Below are 23,897 nucleotides of genomic sequence, written 5' to 3'. Positions count from 1 at the left end.
GATACTAAATTTAATTTTCAAACCTTTAACGTTTTGGATAACTCATCCAACGATGGGTTCCTTGCCCCCTTTTCATCAGAAATCGGGCTCGTTGGAAAGGTTTTTAATCATCATCCAGCGATTGGTCGCATGCTAGGCTTGAGGGTTGAGAATTTCAGACTATGGGATTTATTGTTTTTTTTTTATGTGAATCAAAATGGTAAATCAAATTACTTGTTCGGTAATTGGGCTGAGAGCTCGGTTCGAACACGTTGTTAAGATGCAGCCCAGTTAAACGTGGTCTTAAACCAAATCATGTATCACAAAATTTGGTAGGATTTTATTTTATCCAGAAGATATCGATATTAGTACTCTTTAAATTTACAGCCCAGACTCGATTATCCGAAGGCCTCGGAAAAATTTCACTTCGGATAATCGAATAACAAAAAAAAATTTTTTTTCGCTGTCTTATTTTTGGTTGTCGAGCTAAAGTATGGCCCCTAAACTACGCTAAAGTGATTTACTTTGTTTTAATCCAAGCATTTTATTATTTAATAAGCAATCAATTACAATACAATACAAATTCGACTAAAATGGGATAGCAGAACTCCAATTTGACGTTTAAAAGAAAAAAAAGCGAAAAAAAAATTTGTTCGTGATTCGATTATTTGAAGTTCCATACAAACCTTCGGATAATCGAACTTTGGATAATCAAAACTTCGGATAATCGAGGCTTCGGATAATCGAGTCTGGACTGTATATGAAATAAAAAGTTCAATGATTTTTTAGGTTTCTTGTATTTTTTTCAATGTTTTGTTTAATTACGCGTTCAAGTACGTAAAAAAATAAAAAATAAAAACGCTCAAAGTACAGACATTCCTCATATTTGAAACAGATTTAAGATCGTCCAATGTCTACAAAATCAACCGACAAAAAAAATTAAAATGTATTTATTTTGTAAATAAATGTAAATATTTTGGTATTGTTATTGTGATAAACGCTGAAAAAGTAAAAATAAAACACAAAACACAAATGTTGTGTACCAATTTGCTTCGGATATCCACATGTTGTATTAGGGTTTGCTATAAGTTTGGAGCTTAGTTTAGGAGTGGTTAAATTTCAATTACACTCCATAGTCCACATAGAAAGCGTTTCGGTAACAACTGAAATTGCTTTTGCGGCAATTGTGGATGAACTGTTTGGGACACATTTCGCCTGTTGACCAAATTGGTTTTGTTTTGTCGAATTTGAAACTTTCTAGTTATTTGTTAGGCTAGGCTAGTAACAGTTGTTTACAGGTGCCCGTTTAAATATTGATAGTTAATAATTTAATTAGTTCCTTTAATCGTTGTGTGATTTGACCGTGCTTTTGACTAATATTTACCAATTTTTAGGTAAAAATAAGAAGGCAGTAAATCTAGATTTTTTTTTTAATTGGATCCTGTAAAGAAATGTAAACATTGAGTGTATCCCGCTTACTCCGATGGACATTGACATAAGGTGTGAAACGGGATACACTCAATGCTTACATTTCTTTATCGAGAAATTAGAAGTGAGAGTGTGTGCGTGCAACATGGAATTAAACTTTTTGAAATGCTTTGGTAAGCTTCACAGCAACTGCACAGATTGTTTAACTCCATGTTGCGATTTGACAGCTTTGTTTTAATTAACAATTATAAAAGATCTTAGTATAATTTTTATTACATGATTGTGAGGGACAAGAAAAACTTACAATGTGAAAGGGAAAAAAATAAAACAATTCATTCAAAAATTCATTCATTAAAAATAAATTCAATCTTTCACTGATCATGAGGTAACCACACAATCCAAGCCGGCAGTTTTTGGCAATTGACAGTTTATTACTTAATTAATGTAAACGTGTAAATGTTAACAGATCATCTAACTAAGGTGTCTAGATAAGGTCCAGCTTGTGTCAAAACATTACATTCCTTTACCAAGCAATCGAATCCAGAGAGCAAAAAGTTGTTCAAAATTAAGAACGCATTTATATGAGACACGTGGTAAACGTGGTTACCATTCACCCAGTCGGCTTGGGTTCGATCCCAGACGGTCCCGGTGGCATTTTTCGAGACGAGATTTGCCTGATCACGCCTTCCGTCGGACGGGGAAGTAAATGTTGGTCCCGGTCTATTCTAGAGGGGGTTAGGTCGTTAGCTCAATCCAGATGTAAGACTCATCGTCCCATTCTCCATTCCTGTCTCGATGGAGTCGCTGTTTGGCAGTTGGACTCACAATCCAAAGGTCGTCAGTTCGAATTCCGGGGTGGATGGAGGCTAAGGTGTAAAAGAGGTTTGCGATTGCCTCAACACTCAAGCCTTCGGACACTTAGTTTCGAGTAGGAATCTCGCAATCGAGAACGCCAAGGCAATTTACTCTAGAATTTCATGTTGACATATAATGCGTCTCCATCAATATTTCGTTATGGAGAAGCATGTTATATTAAGTGCTGGAAATCTGTATTGACATTTTTTTTATTTATTAATTTCTCAGTACGTCCCGATCAGTTGTTCGTCTAGAATTCACCTGTTCACCTGAAAAGAGCCACCTCCTCTCTTGAGGCATGGAAGTAGTACCCTCTTGGTGGTGACTTTTGTTCACTTGCCAGTTGGCCACAGACCGGGCCTCCTCTATGATTCCGGAGGAGACAACACGGGTTCTTCCTCTTCCTTTTTGCTGCCTGCCCCCTCGGGGGGGATATAATGATGATGTTGTACATAATGTACCTTCAGCAGCTAACTTATGTACTCTTTGTGTTTGTGTCAGAAGCATTGCGATGTACTCTTTTGGCTTTGGTTCTGGCGGTGGTGGCTGTGCAAGAACCGGTTTTTTGTTTTCCTCTCGACGACGACTGAGGGTGAAGCCAGCCTGCCAGCCAGTCAGTAGTCAATCGTCAGTGTCAGTGTCAGTGTGCGTGCTGTGATGACGATGACTGATGACTGGTGCGATGGTAGCGAGGGAAACAGAACGAAACAGAATGAAAAAATTGATAATAACGAACAGAAGTCCTTCTCGCCACAGGTTCGCACACACATACACAGCGAAACATAAAAACACACACACAAAGGAGAATGAGTGAGAAAGGCGCGCGAGAGAGGAGCAATGCTTGCCAAAAAGAGGACTATCTCATTCGATCGTTGTAGTGCCGAGCTTTATGCTGCGAATCGATTGCAGTTAGTATGTACCGACAAGGATGTTCACAAAGGGTCTAAAGTAGCGCGAAAGACGGTTCCATGAGAGGAATTCAAAACTTTTCTACAAAATTAGAACAGTCTTCAGTTTACAGTCATCCCTCATATTCGGAACGGTTTCCAGATCGGCCAAAGTTCAAAAAATCATAGCAAATCGATAATTGAACTTAACGATTCGCTTTTACCTTCATTTGAAAGCTTTTCTTGCTATCTTTCGAATGCTGTATCGATCAACTGAAAATTTTAACTTTTATATCAAGTTTTTGAAGAAAAACTTTGACCCTTGAAATCCACAAATTGAGAACACTTTTTTCTTACGGATGTAAACAAACTTTTTTTCTCTCCAGGAGCACAATTTTTTTTACAGCATAATGACTTCACATACTGAAATCATCAAAATTCAAGCTTAGTTATGTTTTATCAATGGTCTGATAACTTTTTTTGTGAAAATATCAGTATAATCCAGGTGTTCCACAATTGTGGGAGGCACAATAACATCCCACAATTATGGAACGGGCAATTTGGAGGCAGTGTTTTGCTGCTCTGAATAAAATAGTCTCGAAATGCAGTTTTTTGTCCAAAATGAACTACTTTTACTAGTGAAATAGCAAAAGAATGTCCAAATAAAGGTCCTAAAAATAGCAGGGGCGACAGAAAAAATGCATTTGGCATGCTATTGACAAATTATCACAAAATTGTTCCGAATTTGTGGGTGTTCCGAATATGTGGGATGACTGTACTTTTACTTGTGAAATAGCAAGAGAATGTCCAAATAAAGGTCCTAAAAATAGTAGGATCGACAGAAAAGAGGCATTTGGCATGCTAGTGACAAATTATCACAAAAGTGTTCCGACTTTGTGGGTGTTCTGAATATGTGGGATGACTGTATATTATTATAAGTTATATAAGTAATTCTCTACGACTTGACAAGTCGACTTTTATTTGACCGATTCTTCTTTTCAAAAAAATCCAAAGTTTTTTTCTGCGTTTTGGCTGTATTTTTTAAATCGATTTGGAGTCTTCGGCAAAGTTGTAGGTATGGATACGGACCACATTGAAAAAAAATGATACACGGTAAAAAAATTGGTTGATTGCAATTTTAATTTTACATATTTCGATTTTTTTTGGTTAAAAAATTCATAACTTGGCCAAAGATTTTTTGCACAACCTGGAAATTTCTGGTTGGCATTTGATGTACTCTAAAACATAAAAAAAAAAACAAAAAAAAATATTTTTTTTTTGCAAATCAAGTTTTGACAAAAAGTTAAATAAAAAATCACCAATTTTTTTTACCGTGTATCATTTTTTTACCATACCTACAACTTAGCCGAAGGCACCAAATCGATCATTTATGTATGGACAGCTGCCAAATTTGTATGGAAAATTATATGGACAAACTAATGATGCAAAATGGCTTCTTTGGGCATACCGAAGGTACCAAAAAAGTTTCAGTCGGATTAAAAAATACAAAAAAAAAAATCGAATTACCGAAATCTGAGAGAACTGCTCTACAGTTTATGGCAGTTTGATTTTTTTTTAACTTTTGCTCTTCTACACATTATCACAAATTGAAAAACGAATCTTCTGCTCCTTGAACTGAACGAATTGGTTTAAATTTGTGTTTTTGCCAGAAATTGCAAAGGGTGACGGAACAACGAAAGGAGCAGTTTTATAAAAAAAAATCCTCTCCCATTCAATGGCTGGTCAATATTTTTGGCGTTTGAGGTAAGAAAACGCATTTAAAACACATTGCAATAATTGAATCATAATAGGGGAAGGTGGGGCAAGAGGAACAATCGCTCTTACGGCCGTAATTTTGACACTTTTGATTATTTCCAGTATGAGAAATTGTTGCTAGCAATGCAATTAGCTGATTCTACTACCACATAACCGCCAAAACGACGTAAACGCCACGGGTTATAAGATTGAATGAAATTTTTGTCAAAACCTTAGTTTTCTTATTTTTTTTTTGAAAGTACCAAATAAGGCTTAGTGTTCGTTTAAGGCTCATTTTATCAAAATGCTATTTTTCTTAGATCAGTAGTGTTCCTATCAATGACTTGCACCTTTTATAAAGTATTGCTGTAACGAATTGCTGTAACAACATAGTTTATTGGAAAATAAATTCATAAAAGTACGTAACGTTTTTAATGGGTTATAACGAGCATTTCCTTAGCTTACTACACTTGCTCCACATTCCCCTAGATATAAAATCTTTCATTTAAAAAATCTCATTGAAAATTTTAAAAAGTGGCATTTTGGTGTAGCCTTACTAAGAATCGGTACTTTGTATCTTATTTTGATTCTTGATTTTTGTTCATGCAGTCATTTTGCATCGTTGGTTTTTACATACAAGTCTCCATACAAAAGGTATGTAAATGATATATCTTGAGAAATAATGTTTTGACCGATTTGGTGTCTTAGGCAAAGTTGTAATTTCTGATTATTTAATATGACTTAAAGTTGGATTCCAAAATACGTAATTTTTATTTGATATTTTTTTTTAATTTGCTTTAGTGCCCATGTTCGCATAAATGTCCCATATGCAAAAACAGCAAGCTGAGAAAAACGCATTTGAAGTTTGTCCCACACATAAGGCTACGTGTTAAATTTTCGCGAAAAAACTGGATTTCCTCCTGATATCTAGAACATAATAATCTTTTGAAAGAGCACACGATTTTGAACCAAACTGCATCAAAAACTCGAAATCGATGAAAATGCATATGGGACAGTTATGCGATCAGGGGCAGTTTAGGGGACTAAAAAAGACATCTTATGACTAGGTTTAGTGAAATTTCACGGACAGCGTGAAATCCGCAAAATTTGTCTTTTTCCGCGAAATCCCGTGAAATTTTATGTTTGTGCGAAACTGTAACGATTTTCTCAAAATATTGTATCAAACTCAAATAGGAATAAAAATAATCTTCAGAAATACTGTAGAATTAAGCGATTGAATAACCTTGTTCAATTGCTAATATATAGGGTTAGTGAATTTTGACGATTTCGCGGACGGTATAAAATTCTTCAAATTTATTTATGAATTTTCTCAAATCATTTTTTTCAAATAGCATCATAATAAATATTTCAACAATAAAGACTATTTAAGTAAATTTTATTAGTTTTCAATTGAAAAGATTAATATGAACCATTTGAAGAATTGTTCAGATTTTTTAGTATTTAAGAAACTAATTTAATTTGTTAATATTTGTATTCGCTGTAGTAAAAAAACTTACTACTCTTTTTTTTAAATTTTAGAAGAAATTTAAAGAATTCAACTTTGTTTTATTCATAATGAAGACTATTGTTTTTCTCTGAAATCACCTTTAAAAACATTTCAGATTTTTTTCTGAGTCCTGTTTAATTTTAACCATACTTGATTTTTTGGGTGGATGATTCTCGTGAAAGTTAAAAATAGCACCTTTTCTGTTTTCTGTTCTTATTTTGAATAAAAATTTCGATTTCGTTACCAATTCTATTATTTTTGCCTATTGATTTTCAATTAAGTTTTTGAAAAAGGAGACTAAAACCTTAAAACATATTTTGAATGGACGAAAAATTAAAACTATTTTACTCATTTTGGCTGGACAAGATTGTTGAATCTTGCTTTGATATGAAATTCAATGAAATGTAAACTGATAAAACCGAAGCAAATCAGAGAAAGCTTTTTTGCTTCATAATAGTAAAAAAGCAGTTCAATAAATGAGAATACGCACGCTTACATTTTGTTTCCAAATATAAATAGAGCTCATCCATTAACCAGAGGGAAACTTTTTTGAAAATAGGGAGATTTTTTTTGTGTTAAGTTAAAATTTAGTGAGGATTTTTTTAGTTTATTGAAGAATAATATTTAATGAAACATAAAAAGTAGAGATTTTCAGAGTTATTTCAACATTTTTCACGTTCCGCGTGAAAATGAAATAAGAAATAAGGAAAAATATTTGTTTAGATCTTTACAAATGCTAAGCTTGATTTTAAAATCTTGATTTCACAAAAGTTTCAAAATAGGAGATATGAATTTCAAAAAAGTTTCAATTTAGGAGGTATGTTTTTTTCAATCATCGTGTTTTTTTAAATAATAAAAAAATTAACAAAAATAATATCAAAACATGTTTTAAAGTAAAATAGAATTTGCAACCGAAGAGTAAACAGTCATCCCACATATTCAGAACACTCACTAACTCGGAATACATTTTTGATAATTTGTCAATAACATGCCAAATGCATCTTTGCTGTTGACCCTGCTATTTTTAGGATCTTTATTTGGACATTTTCCTATAACTGTGCAAGTAGTTATTTTTTATCAAAAAACTGAATTTCAAGACTATTTAATCGAGAGCAGAAAAAACACGACCTCCAAATTGCCTGTTCGATGTTATTGTGTATCCCACAATTGTGCACTTATTTATCTGATATTTGTTGGTTGTAAGTTTTTAGTTTTAATCATTAAACATAAGGTCTTTTTCATTTAAGTCAATGTATACAAAAAAGGTTGTACCTTCGGTATATTTTTGAAAAATAAAATACAAATACAAATATGTAATATTTTGTTTATATCTATGCAGACAAAATATTATTAAGTGTTCAATAGGGTAACACGAAACATTGAAAATGTTGGGAAATCTTAAGAGATACTTCCTGGCTCGATTTTTTAGGTAAAAATAAGATACTGTGCCAATTTTGAGCCAAATCGTTAAGGTTAAGGTTTAGGGTCGTTTTTGATCGTTGATATTTGCATGGAAAAAAACGCAAAAATGTATGGGGAAAAGCATAACTTTCTAAATTTCACCAAAAAGTGGCGTTCAAAGTGTCGAGTCATCGTCAAGTGTGAAATTCTAATGTACAATTTTATGACAAACATCGTTGTCGAATACCGCAAAACGATCCGAGTTAACCCTGACGAGTTATTAACGATTAAAAGAAGACGTTTTGTATGATTTTTATGAAAAATTGTTTTTGGGCGAAGAGACTATCTTCTAACTATCAGATTTGATTGAACTTGGTACAGTAGAGAAAATTGAATTGAAATAGAAATTTATATTCATACTTTAAGGATGTTTGGCTCATATAATAAATATTAAACAAAATAACCTGAAATAATTGTATATTTCAGGTTAATGTCTCAAAAGTGGTAGGATTTGAAGTTCAGTAAACTATGACTCGATAAACTTATTTATAATATACGAATAGGGCAAAGCATGTATTTCCGTCAAACCTCGTAGACGTTATACTACAGCTTCTAATTCAAAGATTCATCTAAATATAAACAGAACGAAAACGATTCCAGACCTTCACTAATAAAATTCAATCCCAACTGTGTATAACGTGTCCTGTAACTTTTCAAAGTTTCACCTACTTATCGAAGTAGCAACCTCTCCCACCCAGTCAGCAGTGGGTGGCTTGGGCTTTAACATCCCCATCATGCTCATGGGAGAACCCGCCGATGGGTGGTTGTTGTTTTTTGAGGGGTTACCCCCCTACATCCCAACTCCGACCCCCCTCTCTTTGGAAAGAAAGTCAACTAAGAGGAGAGACAATAAATGACAAGTATACCTTTGCCCCTGTGGGGTGTTGTTCCACCTCGTCGTCGGAGGCAGATTCGGCATTGAAAGAGCGCATGATCCGAATGTAAACAAATAACGAGAATTTCAGAAGTGGCCCCGGCTTCATTCATCGAAAAGTTTTCCTTCCCACCGTCACTGCCTTTTCGTGACGTGCTCACACGACGTTTCGAGCGGAACTTTTCGTTGTGGCTTAAAGCTGCTACAAACTTTTTTTTTTTGCAAAAAATGTCTTTAATTTGAATTTAATTTTCGAGCAAACAATTCTTTACTTTTTTTTGTTTTGTCAATGTGCCCCTAACAAAAGTTCGGTCCGATATTATCGCACACGCAGAAAACTTTTCCGCACTTGAAGAGAAAACGGCGGCGTGGTGCTTTAAACCCACCGTCCGTCGACGTCGTTGCTCGGTGGGTGGATGATGAATTGCACTTAACTTGTGGCATTTCACCGCTGCATTTATTTGGGTTGGATTCGCTTTTATGCAATTTATGATGTGTCGAGAGGTGTGCATAATTTTTGCTTTTTTCTCTATGCTGCAAGCCGTTTTTTGGACTGGAATTTTGATGTAGATTTGCTTTAACGTTGGATTTAGAATCGATAGCAACATTCGTAGTCGTTTTAAAATTTTAAACGTCAGTTGTCACTTGGGAACAATTTTGATAAGACCATTAAATATTTATATTCAAAGTTGTTATCATCATTCAAGTTAATTTTTAAAACAAATCATGAAGTTAAAAAAAGTGTCATTGAAACTTCATTCCACATTGCTTAGAGTACCGTCATCTGGGGCAAATTGGGACACATGGGGCGGATTGGGACAGCTGTTTTAGCCTTGTCACTACACAATATTTTGACATTTTGAATCTATTCCAACCCATATCTGCAAAAAAATAATAATCAAAATAATGAGCAAATACACGGCTTAAACAGCAGTGAAATGAAATCTCTAAGATTTTAATTTTTGGGAAGTTTGAACAACAATAGACCCTTTTAAAAGTTATGTGATTACTTTTATTTTAATACCGTAAACCGGGGTGACTTTGATAGGATTTCAATTTGTTTTTAGAATATTTTCCAACAGGTAAGGTTTTTCTCAAGATTATTATTTTTAAAACATGTACTGGGGTAGGCCACACAAAGTCCATGCACTATTTTGGAAAAAAAGTTTTTTCAATAGTGTTTAGAAAAATAGTTACGTTAAAAATTCTTGGTTTTAATTCCGGGGTGACTTTGATAGTCATAGTTTTTCTTGTTAAAATCATATTTAAGATGTTCAAACTTTATTTGTACGTTAAATGTACCATCACTAAAGTAGCTGATATAGTTTGTAAGAAAAAAATCAATGTTTATATTAAGTTAACTAAGTTTATAAGCTTTTAACAAAATACATATAAATTTTAGGTAAAATTGTTAAAAAGTCGGAATTTTGCCTGAAATTTGTTAAAAATAGTTTTGTTTATAAAATTATCGATTTATATTGCATTTTAAACTGAATTCGAAGCAAAAATCACAAGTTTTCACATTTTACATGAAATTTGTTCAACTGAATTTGCCTATAAATTTGGAGATTTTTTTTAATTGTGTTTCAAAAACACATATTATTTATTATTTACAAACTTATTTAACCTTCTCCTAGTGAAAAATTGTCCAAAGAATCCGAAAATGCATACCGTTTTCCGATTAAAAATAATGTTCATTGAGAAAATCATGACACTTTGAGAAGTTTAAAATAATGACTTTCATCCACATTTTTTTAGCTATAGTTAACTAACTTTATAAACTTTTCAAAAATTTGTGAAAAGTTCTTCATGAGGTACTTTGAACACTTCTCTACCACGGTCAGTATGTTTCTGAACCATTCCTTACGTATTTTAATTGTACTCTTCATTTTGCGGAAAAATTGCAAACCTATCAAAGTCACCCCGGCTATCAAAGTCACCCCGTTTTACGGTACTATGAATTAAAATTAGTGAAATTAGTTTTATTTTCAATTGAAGGTTTTTGGTTGGTTATCACTATTATGAGCTATTTTCACAGCCTTAATTTCAAAAGGGATAAAAACATTAATGTTGATATTAGTTTTCCAAAAAAAATAACATTGAAAATCATACTTTACTTGATGAGATATCGGTTCTTTTCCAATTCCCAGAATCTCACTCACTCCTCATAATGGTCCATTCTCAGTTCATGGCCCAAAAACTTATTCCCCAGAATGACCCATTCTCCATAAAAGTTTCCTCTATTGCGTAATGCACTTTATTTCAAAATCGATCAATTTTAAGTGTTCAGATTTCGCTTTTATTTAGATAACTGCTGACAAAAGTTGAATCAATCCTCTACAGTCGACTCTCTGGCTGTCGATCTTCTCGATATCAATAATTCTCCATCTATCGATGTATTCTTCAGTCCCTTCAATCTACATACTTCAATTATCTTCATTCCTCGATATTTTTCCTTGCTTGAAGGATCTCTTTCTCGACGGTCCCTTGGATTCTGTTTGCTTTAAAAATCTCTTCCGGTTGTCAATAATTTTACTTTCTCATGGCTTGCATAGACATTTTTCTTGGCGAAACGAAGCTTTGAAGGGTGTTTGACATTAGTTTGTTTTTGTTTGATGGACGTTGCCATGATTCTCTCCCATAGCTGGGTATCAAGAAAAAAATATTTTCAATCGAGTCTTCATTTTGCATCGTTCTGTAAACTGATGCTGCTAACTTGTCGCACGTGCATTTTGGGCAAAATTGAATTAAGATCGCCAATTAGAGCATTTCATCATGTCTCGCCTTATGATCTTTCCAATATTCGATTTCAATCCCGAGATAATCAATAAAAACAAAAAAAAACTCCGTGCATTTTTTGTCCTTTGCATATGAAAGTAGTTTCAATCTTGTCGAGCTGTCTTGACACAGCCTGAAAATTGATGTAAGTGCAACAATAGAGCTATCTAAGCCCGATCTCACGCACACTAGCACGCCATTTGTTTTTGCTGGCGAGTACAAATTTTAACCTCACTTTTTTCGTGTACGTACACGCAATACATGCGCACGTAGATAACTCTATTGGCCAAAGTGATTTCAGGTCAGAACGCGTTTGACACAGGAACGAGCTCGATTACCGTAGGGGAGAGTGGGTAGACTTGATCCCCGGGGACACTTGATCCCAAGCCTGTATCTCGTCAGCATGTGGTTAAAACAATTAGCATTGTTTTAAAAAGTTTTGCGAAATTGACTAAAACTCATTGTAGAAAACAAAGAAAAAAATTAAAAAATGTTTAGATTGAGTTACACACATTTTTCTAAAAAGTGCTGCAAAAAACTTCCAAGAGATCTTTTTTCTTTGTTTTGATAAGTATAGAAAACACGCAAAAATTATTCAAAAAAATATTTTTTATACATGAATTGTTTGATAAACATATCAACTCCAAAACCTTTACGCATTTGACGTTAAATTTATCGTCATACTATTTTTACAATCAATTGTTTAAAAAAGTGCGTTTAGGGAGACTTGATCCCTGCATTTTTACAGTCACTGGAATCAGTCTCAAGATTAAATAATTGGGCTGGGTTTTCTTACATAGTTTCCTTTAGTATAGTTGTACATAACTTACTGCAGTTAGAACCTTTTTTCAAAAGTTTTGTAAACAAAAATTTCCAGCTTTTGTAAACATGCTCAATTTTGGACTAAAAAAGAAAATTTTTAGTTTTTAAATATTTTACATGCTAAACTTGTTATATTTTGAACACAAACGTACAGGTTTAATGTGAAATTGCTGTAACTTATAGAAAATTAACAGTTTGGATGATGATATTTTGCTTAAGATTTCATAAAAATGTTGAAAGGGGGATCAAATTACCCCCAACATTTAGAAAATGCCGGTTTAAAATATTTTTTTAAAACGCTTGGCATGATTCGAAGAGTTTATCTGATGAAATACCCTTATCAGCCAAACATAGTTAAATGTTTAAGCTTTCAATTCATGCAAAAAGTTCAAAGTTTTGTGAGAAACTGACAGAGTTATGTGCGATACAAAAAAATGGGGATCAAGTCTCCCCACTCTCCCCTAAACATTTTCAGTTGTAACTCGGGACTTCAGCTATCAAATTTAACCAAATTTCAGGACAATGCAATGGTCAATCAAACAAAACGTGTTTGTTATTGTTTACATTGCGTGCTCTAGCTTTTGTTTATTCAAGGTCAAACATTGAAAACCGTTGTTCTCGGAACGTCAAAAAGTGACGTACGACAAGTTAGCACGACGGCGTCGTGTTTCAAAATGTTTTACATTTCTTTTACCTTTGATTCACATAAACGATCGGAGATAGTATGTTATTTTTTTTTTAATATTGAGCACCAGACGTCTCCATTAGTATGAAAAACGCAATTTTTACCGACAGAATATTTTGAATCGGACATATCTTTAGTCAGGAAGCTGAGACCACGGTTACGACACGACTGTCATCCACATATAAAGCGAGTGAAGTCAAAATCGAACCAAGATCGAACCAAGTTTTTAGCGCGTGGCATTTGAAAAGGTCGTATGCGCATCGGACATAAATTACATAAATAAAAACTTTTTTCAGTTTTTTTTTCTTTAGAAAGATTTATGTTTAATCTCAAATTTGAACTAGGGGAACAGCATATAATTCCATCGAGAACCTACTGTTGGCATATCAGCACTTTGGTGTTCAGTTACAGCTAGTTTAAAGCATTTTCGACAGAAATTTAGTTAGTATTCTGAAAGCGTAATTCATTTTAATACAACGGACAGGAAATATCAAACAAATTTTATTTTGTTTCAAGGAAACTGAAGCTATTCAGTTTTTAGTTCAGTTCAGTGTGTTGTGTTGTTTTTCTTGAATGGCCAAGTAGAACTTTGTTTTATTGATCTAATAAATGTCAAATGTGAAAAAACGTAATGCTTGTAACTAACTCGCATATATATGAAAAAAGTAAAAACCGAGGTAGAAACTAACAGAAAACATAAGTTGAGAAAATAATTATGTATTTATTTCATACGACCTTTTCAAAAACCATACGTAAACAATATTGACAGCGCCTCTGGTGGGGGCGCCTATCTACGTATCTCTGCTGTTCTACGCATTATTGTCCCAAGTTAAAAAAAAGTGCAACCCTGTTTTTTTTAAAAAGGTCCTATAAGCTATTGTCTTTCATATTTTTATATGTACTTTAAAAAAAAAAACCCGAGACCTGAGAAAACCGTGATTGAAATTTTTCGACCGATTTCTGTGTTACTATAGCTTAGGGACAAATATTTGCATCGGCCTAATTTGGGTTTGTGAATTCAAAAGATTTTTTCTTCTGTAATCAAAAGCAATTAGTTTAAAAAAAATCATCTTTAACTTGATTTATAATTATTAGATTATTTATTTTCATAATATTTTTTTTGTTTATTTTACTCTTTAACCCTTTAAGTCCTGAATTTTCAAAAAAAAATTGTTAATGTTGGGATAATGATTTTGAGTACCATACGAAAATTAAAAGCTAGTTTTCTAAATTTTGCCTTTTGGGTCATATATGACCCATCAGGCCTAGAAGGGTAAAATAAGGATTTGTCGTCGTGTCTTAGCAATTGATATACATATCATTACAAACTTTTTCTTCTCTCATTGCTTTCAGGTTTAAGTCGTCGTGGAGTGAATGCTGGACCGCCCTTGAGCTTGCCATCTACACTGGAGGACACTACGAATAACTGGAAAGGAACACCTTCGGGCCCCGCCGATCCATCGCAGCAGCCCGGTGGACCCGGAGGACCTGTGGGCCCTGGTGGCCCCGGCGGCGGTGGACCCGGAGGTGGTGGAGGCCCCGGTCAGGGCGGCGGAGTTAACAACTTTGGCGGCCCGGGCGGTGGCAACAACTTCGGTGGACCGGTGTTTCCTCCCGCTGGGCAGGGTTCGCCTGCGGGCGGATCCGGCGCCAACAACTACCAGAATGTCCCGCCCGGTACCGGTTCCAACACCCCGCAGTATACGGCCTCGCCGGCGCCGTCCGGATCGAGTACGCCGGGACCGGGACCACCACAGAACGTAGGTTCGGGCTTTCCTCCGCCGAACGCAGGTGCTGGCCCTGGGGGACCGTACAACGGGCCCGGCGGGGGAGGTCCTGTCGCTGGTGGTCCGTTTGGTTCCCCGTCCGCGAATGGTCCGCAGTTTGGTCGGCCGGGTAGTTCCGGGTCGGCGTTTGGCAGTGGGCCCCACTTTACGTCCCCCGGAGGTCCGGGAAGTTTCGGTGGGCCCCAGTTTGGGATGCCACCGGGATCGCCGTTCGGACACGGGCCCAATGGACCCAACATGGGCGGACCGATGAATCAAGGACACATGATGAGCGGTCCGCAGCCGGTCGATCGGATGGATCAGAGGTAGTGAGCGGTTGATTTGTACGGTTTGACCATGGAACTAACAAATTCCTTGCTTCTTTTCAGTCAATTGAACGTTCCCAGAAGGCATGCGTACTTCGGACAACCTGACTATAGAATATATGAATTAAATAAGCGATTACAGCAAAGAACTGAAGTAAGTTCGACCAACTATGGAAGAAGAAGTGATCAGTTCTAAAAATTCTAATTTGAATCTTTCAGGAAAGTGATAACTGTTGGTGGGATTCGTTCGCGAATGAGTTCTTCGAAGATGATGCAACGCTAACACTAACATTTTGTTTGGAAGATGGACCAAAAAGATATAGTAAGACGATCTTTGAGGTCTCTACAAATGTTAACACTGTTCTAACTTTGTTCTTCTAACGCCTTTCAGCTATAGGACGCACACTAATTCCTCGGTACTTTCGGAGTATTTTTGAAGGCGGCGTAACGGAGCTGTACTTCAACCTGAGACACTCGAAGGAGTCGTTTCACAATACATCCATTACGCTAGACTGTGACCAGTGCACGATGGAGACGTTGCACGGGAAGCCCATGTACACAAAGGTAGGGAAAGTTGCATCTATCTTATTTTTGAAAATCTGCTTGTGATATACACACAACATACTAACCGTTTCCTCTTCCCATTCCCCAAGGTGATCACCGAGGGCCGCCTCATCCTGGAGTTTACGTTCGACGACCTGATGCGGATAAAGTCGTGGCACTTTGCGGTGCGGGCGCACCGGGAGCTGATACCGCGCTCGGTGGTCGCGATGCACACCCAACAACCGGATCCATCCATGCTGGAGCAGCTGACGAAGAATATCACCAGACAGGGAATCACAAACTCGACACTAAACTATCTGCGCGTGAGTGGTGATGTTTTATCGACATTTATGAGAGCAGTGGCAGCCAGCATTTAAAGTTTTTATTTCTCTGTTTTTGTTAATCCAAATTTCCCTTTCTTTTTCGCTCTTTTTTCAATCCTCACAGCTATGTGTGATATTAGAACCGATGCAAGAGTTGATGTCCAGACATAAAGCGTACGCCCTGAGTCCGCGGGACTGCCTCAAGACGACACTGTTCCAAAAGTGGCAACGGATGGTGGCACCACCTGGTAAGTGACCCTCCACCTCAAACATGAATCAGTAATAAGACGTGCCTTCGTCCTTCCAGATGCGCAACGGCCCGCCAACAAGCGGAGGAAACGCAAGGGTTCGAGTTCGGGGGCGGGAGCGGGCAATGCCGGTCCGCCAGTGCCGAGCAAGAAGCGATCGCCCGGACCCAACTTCTCGCTGGCGTCTCAGGTAGTGAGTTGACGTTCCAGTTTGTTTCCCCCTTTGTTATTGAAAAGATTTTGTTGTACGAAAACGTTGTTTATTTTTTTAACCAATCTATTAAATCTAAACTGCATATCGCCGTCATCGTGCTATCTCACGTAAATTTTGAGCCAAATTGAGTTAATAACGCCTTCGTTTGACCTCCGCAGATCCCCAAAATTTGATATCAATCCTTAGATATTCAACACAAACCGGAACTCCGTGCATTGTTGCCACTCTTCATATGAAAGAAGTTTCGGTCTGTTCGTGCTATCTTGGCACACCCTGAAAATTGCTGCAAGTGTGACAACTGGCCAAAGAAAATTTCGTCAGAAGCGGTTTGACACACGACGACTAGTGTAAACATTTTTAATTACCTGTAACTCAAGATTTCTACAACCAAATTCGTGATACTGTGCAGAACGGTCTGCCAAATAAAACTTGTTTGTTATTGTTCACATTGCGTGCTCTAGTTTTTGTTTTTTTTTTCAAGGTACATGGGAAAAAATAGTGATTATTTATCTTCTAAGCATTGAAAGTTGATCTCAAAAAATGTTTTTTTTTCTAATTTTCAAGATTTTTAAATATTTATTATGGGACCAAAAAAGCGACTTTAATTGCAGAGGTTATAGGATGGTGCAAAATCTGGTACTTGAGTAATATTTTTTTTTGAAAAAAGATGTGTTTTTTTTCGCAAGAAATAGAAAATTTATCTAACTTTAAATTTAAAGGCGAAAAAATATTTTTTTTATCGGAAGTTACTTTACACCTTGTTTGATAAAGTGCTCTGTTTTCAGGTTAATGGTGTTTTCCGGGTAAATCTTTTAAAAATGGTTCACATTTTTGCGATTTAAAAATAATTTAATTAAGGAAAGCACTCATATGTTTTCAGTACTTTTAATTAAGGAAAGCACTCATATGTTTTCAGTACTTTTAATTGTTTGGGTTAATTATTAAAATTATGAAATATTTTGGAATGAAAAGAAAATAAATTACACATGAATTTCATGCTTTGGTTAAAGATCATTGAGAAATAGTAGTTTATGCAACAAGTTGCAAAAAGAGGATTTTTTCAGCACGAGTCGTACATTTATCCAACGAGGTTCACCGAGTGTGCTGAGTGCTGAAAAAATCAAGTTTTGCAACGAGTTCCATACATCATTTTTTGCAATTCCAAAAAACACACACTGAGTGAAATTTTATGTCAAATTTTCATGTATTTTGTCAATAAATCGTTTAAATCAATTTTTTTTTTAAAAGTGTTACTTTTCGAAACAAGTGCTGAAAAGTTCAACTTTTCAGCACCCATTTGAGTGCTGAAAAGTAGAACTTTTCAGCATTTATTTTGAAAAGTGTTGCTATTCGATTCTGTTATTTTTGGTACAGAAAAGTAGGCCATTTCGTCGTTCAAGAATGACAGGAAAAGTAAGTAGTTTCACGACGGAATTGCAAAAAGTTAATTTTTCAAAAATCGATGCCTTTGTGCTTTCTTGTTCTAAGATTGCTGGGATTCATAAACCCAAGTAGCACACTTTGTTCGCCAAGAGATTTCCGAACTTGTTGTTGAACTCATTTACTATATTTTCCGAACGTCCCCGAGAACTCTTGAACGCTGGAAAAAGCGCACGTTTTTCTGTTGTTGAACATCTCTTCATCCGTTAGAAAAGTGTGTGTTTTTAGTTATTTTTGCAAGTGCAAGTCATACTTGCATAGAGAACGTTTTTTGAACATGTCATGAGAACTCTTAACTATAATATTCTGAACCGGGTTAGATAAACGTTGTTAGAACCATTTAATAACATTCTGCCTTTAAGATTCAGAAGTGAGTTAGACATACGTTTTGACAACCGTTCAATAACATATTGTGGCAGACAAGAAAGTTAAACAGGCTTTTCGTAAAAACGCTCCAGGTGTTCGCTTACAATATTATTTTTTACGATACTTTAATTACTAGTTTTTTGTGATTTATTAGTTTAAACAGGGATACGTCATTTATGGATGACCCCTTAACCAAGAATAATATAAATATCAACCGTACAAAATCATTTAAAGTGCTTTTTGCTTTTCGAGTATGTACTACATGCATGTTTTATTTAAGTCAAAATAAAGTTTTAAATAAACTATTCGTAATCCGTTGCTAGATTATTAAAATTAAATAAATACAAATTAAAAAATCTTCAAAAAGTGCGAAATTCTAGTTTAGAAAATTATTTAAATCAAATTTATTATGGGGAGTACCGAACTCACCTGGACACTTTGTTGGATGCTTTGAAGTTGGGAATATGGTTATTTCCTATTAGACTTTTTTGTAGGATTACTTCTCGGATTAGTTTTCAAAAAGACGTAAGAGCCAATGGTAAATAAAGCCCTTTTGTATCGGTGTTCGACCTACTTACGAAAAGCCAATTTCTGAAATGCTACACGTTTTTCAAGTGCCCTAAACTAAAAATAAATGAATTTTTTTTTATAACTTGGAGAAAAACGAATTTTAGTGTCGGAGGTCTTACGGCTTTTTGAAAACTCACCCGAGACTTTTATTCTTCAATTCATTGTAAGATATGTTTGGAAAAAATCATGAATTAGTATTCCATAAAATATCTATTCCGGATAATGTCCACTAAAAAAAATCTAAAGCAAATGGAATCCCAACAATGTCATAAAACCCATAGAAAAATTATCAACGTTCAAGTTGCCAGTCCCACTGCTACAAAGTTTACCGCAGAGATGATTCGTTGAGTTTGATAAAATTAAGTCGAATACAGTAGTTGTTCAGTAACTGGGCGTTATTTAACTGGGCGCTTGATAACTGGGCCGTAGCCCAGTTAAAAAGCAGACAAACGTCAAAAAACCAAAACAAACCGAAAAGACCGAAAAGGGTTAATGGATGCAAAAATCATGTTCAAGAAATTAAAAATCTTTTTTTATTTTTTTTTTTATTATCACAATTAAAGAAATATGAAAAGTAAGCATTGCAAACAAATTTGATTAATTATTGTTATATTTCATTAGGAAAATATTATTTATTGGTCGCCTCGTTATTTTTCGTTCATTCCAGTTAGGGAGCAGCATTCGGTGACTTAGCATTTATTAAGAAATAATGTTTTCAACAAAGTTACTTTTCAATAACTGATGAATCCCAAACTGTAATTAATCAATTTTCCTCTTTTCCCTTTTCCCGCGATTTTCGCTCTTCGAAGGACGTGATGGTGGTGGGTGAACCGTCCCTGATGGGTGGCGAATTTGGCGACGAGGACGAACGGTTGATCACGCGGCTGGAGAACACCCAGTACGATGCGGCCAACTCCCTCGATCACGACGGCGTGGGCGGCCACAACGCGTTCGGTGGCCACAACGATTCGGGCCCGATGACGGGCGGCCCGGGAGGTCCGGGTGGTCCCGGTGGTCCCGGTGGGCCCAACTCATGGCAGGTGGACCGGGGCGGCGGCGGAGGACCGGGAGGGCCCAACAACAGCGGACCGGCCAGCCAGGACTCGGACAAGAAGAGCCCGTCGGTGTCCCAGTGACAGTTGTAATATTATAGGGTGAAGGAGGAGAACCAGTAGATGGCCATGATGGATGCGCCTGCTGGAGCAAATTCGTCCCTCGGAATCACCCTAACAGAAGCGGAAGCAGAGAAGCGAAAGCAACCAAGACACATACCAAGAATTAGACGCAAACCAGGAGCCGTCGGATGATGGGGAGGGAGAACAGGGGAGAGGAGGCCAATTCCGGACGCGGGGTCCGGCATCCGGATTCATCGACGTCGCCTGTGGTTGGCTTGTGATCTTCACCCCCGAATCCCCCGAGTCGTCTGCGGCGCGGACAAGATTTCCTAGTGTTTAAATGTGGATCGGGCGGATATTAAAAATATTTGGAGTCTAGAATTTGGCACTAAACATTTGGACACTTTGAAAAGAACAAACAAACCAACATGAAACTGACAATGATCACTGAAAGAGAAACGGAATTAACTCGGAAACAGAAGCACAGCTGAATAGAAAAATGGTAGGACCCGTTTTTCGAGCGAAAATTTTGCAATATAGATATCGTGTTTTTCCAAGAATGAAAAAGCAAAAAACGGAAATGTTCTTATAAAAAAAGAAAAGAAAAGCGAATGAAGCAAACACAGAAATAATTAAAAAACAATTGAGAGAAAAGGGTAGTTTTTAAGAGCATTGTGTGATTGTGGAGAACGTGAGAGAGCGAGAGAGTTTGATGATAAACCATTCGTTAAGGCACATGTAGATGTAAATTGAGATAGTCTCTCGTCTCGGGCGGTGTAAATGTGGGATAAATACTAAACTATACGTTTTTTAGTTTCCTTCCTTCTCGTGGAACATGAATGTCGAGTGAGAGTTTAAAGTGGGGTAGAGTTTTCCTTAAAAACGAAAAAGAAAAATATTTTAGTTTTTATTTTCGATTATTTATTAAATTGGTACATGCTAAAAAAAAAAAATACTTGGAGCTGGCGGTTCCCCGAGGAAAGTTGAGAAATGTTCAAGGTTGATAATTTTATCCGGAAACGAGTTTAATCTTAGCGATTACCAAAATATTATCGTCATTTTCGTCAAGAAACATGTGCAACAATATATCTCATACTCAATTGATTGTATTTTTTTGGCCACGAATTATCTTCAAATTTTATACAGAGAATATGGGTGGTTCACTCGTAGATGTTGCATGCAATTTGTGATTAAATGCAGCAGCGACGAACCGCTCTAACTCCCCATAAAAAATGTAGAAAAAACATCGAAATATAATTGTTCATTCGTAATTTTATAAGTTTGAAAAATTCGACCATTTGGAATTTTTTATAGATTTTTTTCCAAGTGAGATCATATTTTTATAAATAAAACCAAAGATTTTGTCACCCATCTTTCGAGTTGTCAACTATAAATGCTTTAATTTCTTGGAATTTAAGCAAAATTTGGTTTCTATTAACACCCAAACTAAAAAAAAGCATGAAAATTTGAGTATTTAAATTGTAATTAATGCATCAAGTTGTGAAAAGAGGATTTTTTCAGCACGAGTTTACCGAGTTGGATCAATACAACGAGTGCTGCAAAAATCAAGTTTTGCAAGTAACTATGTAGTTGAATACAGCTTGTTTGCAATTCCGCTTGAATGTCATTTGCTGCAAACTCCTTAAAAGTATCGTAAAGTTTTACTTTTGATACAAGTGCTGAAGGTCGAACCTTTCGGCACCCAAATGCTGAAAAATGCTGTTCAGTACTATTATTGTTGGTGATGAAAAGTAGGCTGTTTCGTCATTCGAGAATTACCGCAAAAGAATGTTCTTTTCAAAATTTGTTTTCGTTTGACGTGTGTTGCACTCTAGTGATTTTGTTCAAATCTCAGTATATTTTTTTAAACAGCTGTAATATGCTAAGATTTATACATAATTTACCATCGATAAACACTTGAATCATTTTATTCTTAAATTTGGGTCGTACAACCAACGTGAAAGTTAAATTCTTCCAAAATCTGCTTTGGTTTGACATTTGAACTGTAATTTTTAAAAATTATTAAAATTGTTAGAAATTAGAAAAAAGTTACTATTATTACTTTGAAAAATTAATTGTGTTTTAAATTAGTGAATTTTAGAAGCTTTTTTCCATGATTTGTACCGTCTATGAAGGTGGCCGTAATATTTACGTTATCGCTGCTATATCCTCTATTGTTATCGCCAGGCGATGAATATAGCAACGATAGTATTATCGATTAACAACCTCGGAAACTGCAACCCCTCAAATAGCTCATTGTTTTAATTGGATTCAACCAAACTAAGACATTTTCTCACTCATGACGTGAGATGACGATTGTGAATCATCCACCTGCAGAATTTAAAGAAAAGAAAGAAAAAAAACCATTTGTAATAAACACACCTACAACAACTCATTGTACTGCTCTAATCTAATCAACACAGAAAACAAATGAAGTAACACGTAAAAATGCGATATGGAATTCTGTAAAGTAAATCACACACACAAATCACGTAAAAATCCATAGCAAAATTATCCTCTCTCTGGAATTACAAACATACAACACAGGAATATCGGAAAGAATGTGAATAATTCGCAGAATAAAAGAAGTAAAAAAAAAAACACACACACAAGCTGAGTACACAAAACCGAATGAAAGTACTAGTGTATCTTAAAAATCTAGTATTTTAATGTATTAAAAATAGGAAAATTAAAATATTCTCTAAAGAAAGAAAGAAACAAAAAAAGGTAAAAGTAAATATAAATAATTACGTTTTTGAAAACAAATGCAAACAAAAGGCAAAGGAAAAAGTAAATTATTTTAATCAAGAATCTCTTTTTAAAAAAGCCAGAAAAAATCAAGACAAAAAAGAGGACAACACATCCGCGGAAGAATCAGAGAACACAAACAAAAAACCTAATCTAATAAAAAACCGTATGTATATTGAATAAAAACAAAAAGTGGAAAAACCAACCCTATAATAGAAGAGAAAAAATGCAACATCAAACCAGTAAAATTTGATAACCTATCGGGAGAGCAAACAGAGAAAAGAAAACATGTGCAAACACACATTCAAAAAGTAGGTGGGAATGACTAAGATGAACATAAAGTAAGGGGAAGGATTCGGAACACAGAAACGTAAACAGAAACAAAACTTCATTCAGCACCGAAAGAACACGCGGCACACAACATCGGTAGAGAAATCTTAGGAATGAAACAGAAGCAGAATAAAGAGAAAAAAGAGGAAAAAAAACATCGTCAGTATTTGTTATATAAACAATCATTAAGAAGAAAAGAGTGATCATTAAGGAAAAAAAAATCATTATTTTTACGTGTATATCTTATTATTATTATTGTAATTTAAAGAAAAAGGAAATAACAGAAAAAAGTGTTAGTAAATCATAATTTTACGCGAAAAATGAACAATCGACTTTTATTTATCAGTGCTTTAAGTTGAAAGAAAATCCTGAACATTTTCTCACCTGCAGGGATGGAATAATCGCAAAAAAATCATTTTCACTTGCGAACTTTTTTCACCCGCGAAAGAGAGAGGAACGAACTTCTTCAAGAAAATCTATCTGCTGATGATTTTTTTGTGAATTTCCTTGTCATCACCACTTACAAATATTTAATTCACTTTGTTTACACATATTGCCCATCTACAAAATGTGACAGATCATTTTTCGACGTGTGACGTTACACTTGCAAGTGTAGTAGTGAAAAAGATGTTCCGCCGAATAATCATGATGATGATTTTTTTAGATTCCTTTTACCGATCTTTCGTGCGCGAGAGAGGAGAGCCATGCTCCCTACGGATTTTTTCTCTTGATGAACGTCCAATGATTTTCTTTTGATGATGATTATTCCATCGCTGCTCACCTGATTTAAAAATACCAAAACACGATATTTATACATTCATTCCGCCTTTTTAGGAAATCCCATGCATTTAATACTGAACTATTTATTTCTCTTCAC

General features: G+C 35.5%; 1 protein-coding gene across 2 annotated transcripts in view; it reads left to right on the top strand.

Annotated features, from left to right (window-relative positions):
• The window catches only part of LOC120421450 (LIM domain-binding protein 1-A), a 36,166-nt gene extending 12,991 nt beyond the window's left edge, over positions 1-23,175 (top strand). Inside the window, exons 3-10 of one of the 2 annotated variants that reach the window (XM_039584660.2) lie at positions 14,385-15,123; positions 15,187-15,277; positions 15,343-15,445; positions 15,515-15,687; positions 15,777-15,989; positions 16,114-16,237; positions 16,297-16,427; positions 19,637-23,175. In XM_039584660.2, the coding sequence (XP_039440594.1) occupies positions 14,385-15,123; positions 15,187-15,277; positions 15,343-15,445; positions 15,515-15,687; positions 15,777-15,989; positions 16,114-16,237; positions 16,297-16,427; positions 19,637-19,963 (1,901 nt within the window). In that variant the 3' untranslated portion in view covers positions 19,964-23,175. Of the gene's footprint in view, positions 1-14,384; positions 15,124-15,186; positions 15,278-15,342; positions 15,446-15,514; positions 15,688-15,776; positions 15,990-16,113; positions 16,238-16,296; positions 16,431-19,636 lie in introns of both variants that reach the window. The other variant, XM_039584659.2, reaches the window with a different exon arrangement.
• Positions 23,176-23,897: the final 722 nt, after the last annotated feature.

The sequence above is a fragment of the Culex pipiens genome, chromosome 2 (assembly GCF_016801865.2).
Source record: "Culex pipiens pallens isolate TS chromosome 2, TS_CPP_V2, whole genome shotgun sequence".
Taxonomy (NCBI): Eukaryota; Metazoa; Arthropoda; class Insecta; order Diptera; family Culicidae; genus Culex; species Culex pipiens.
The sequence above is the reverse complement of the archived record's forward strand: the minus strand, read 5'-3'. Positions and strand labels throughout refer to the sequence as shown.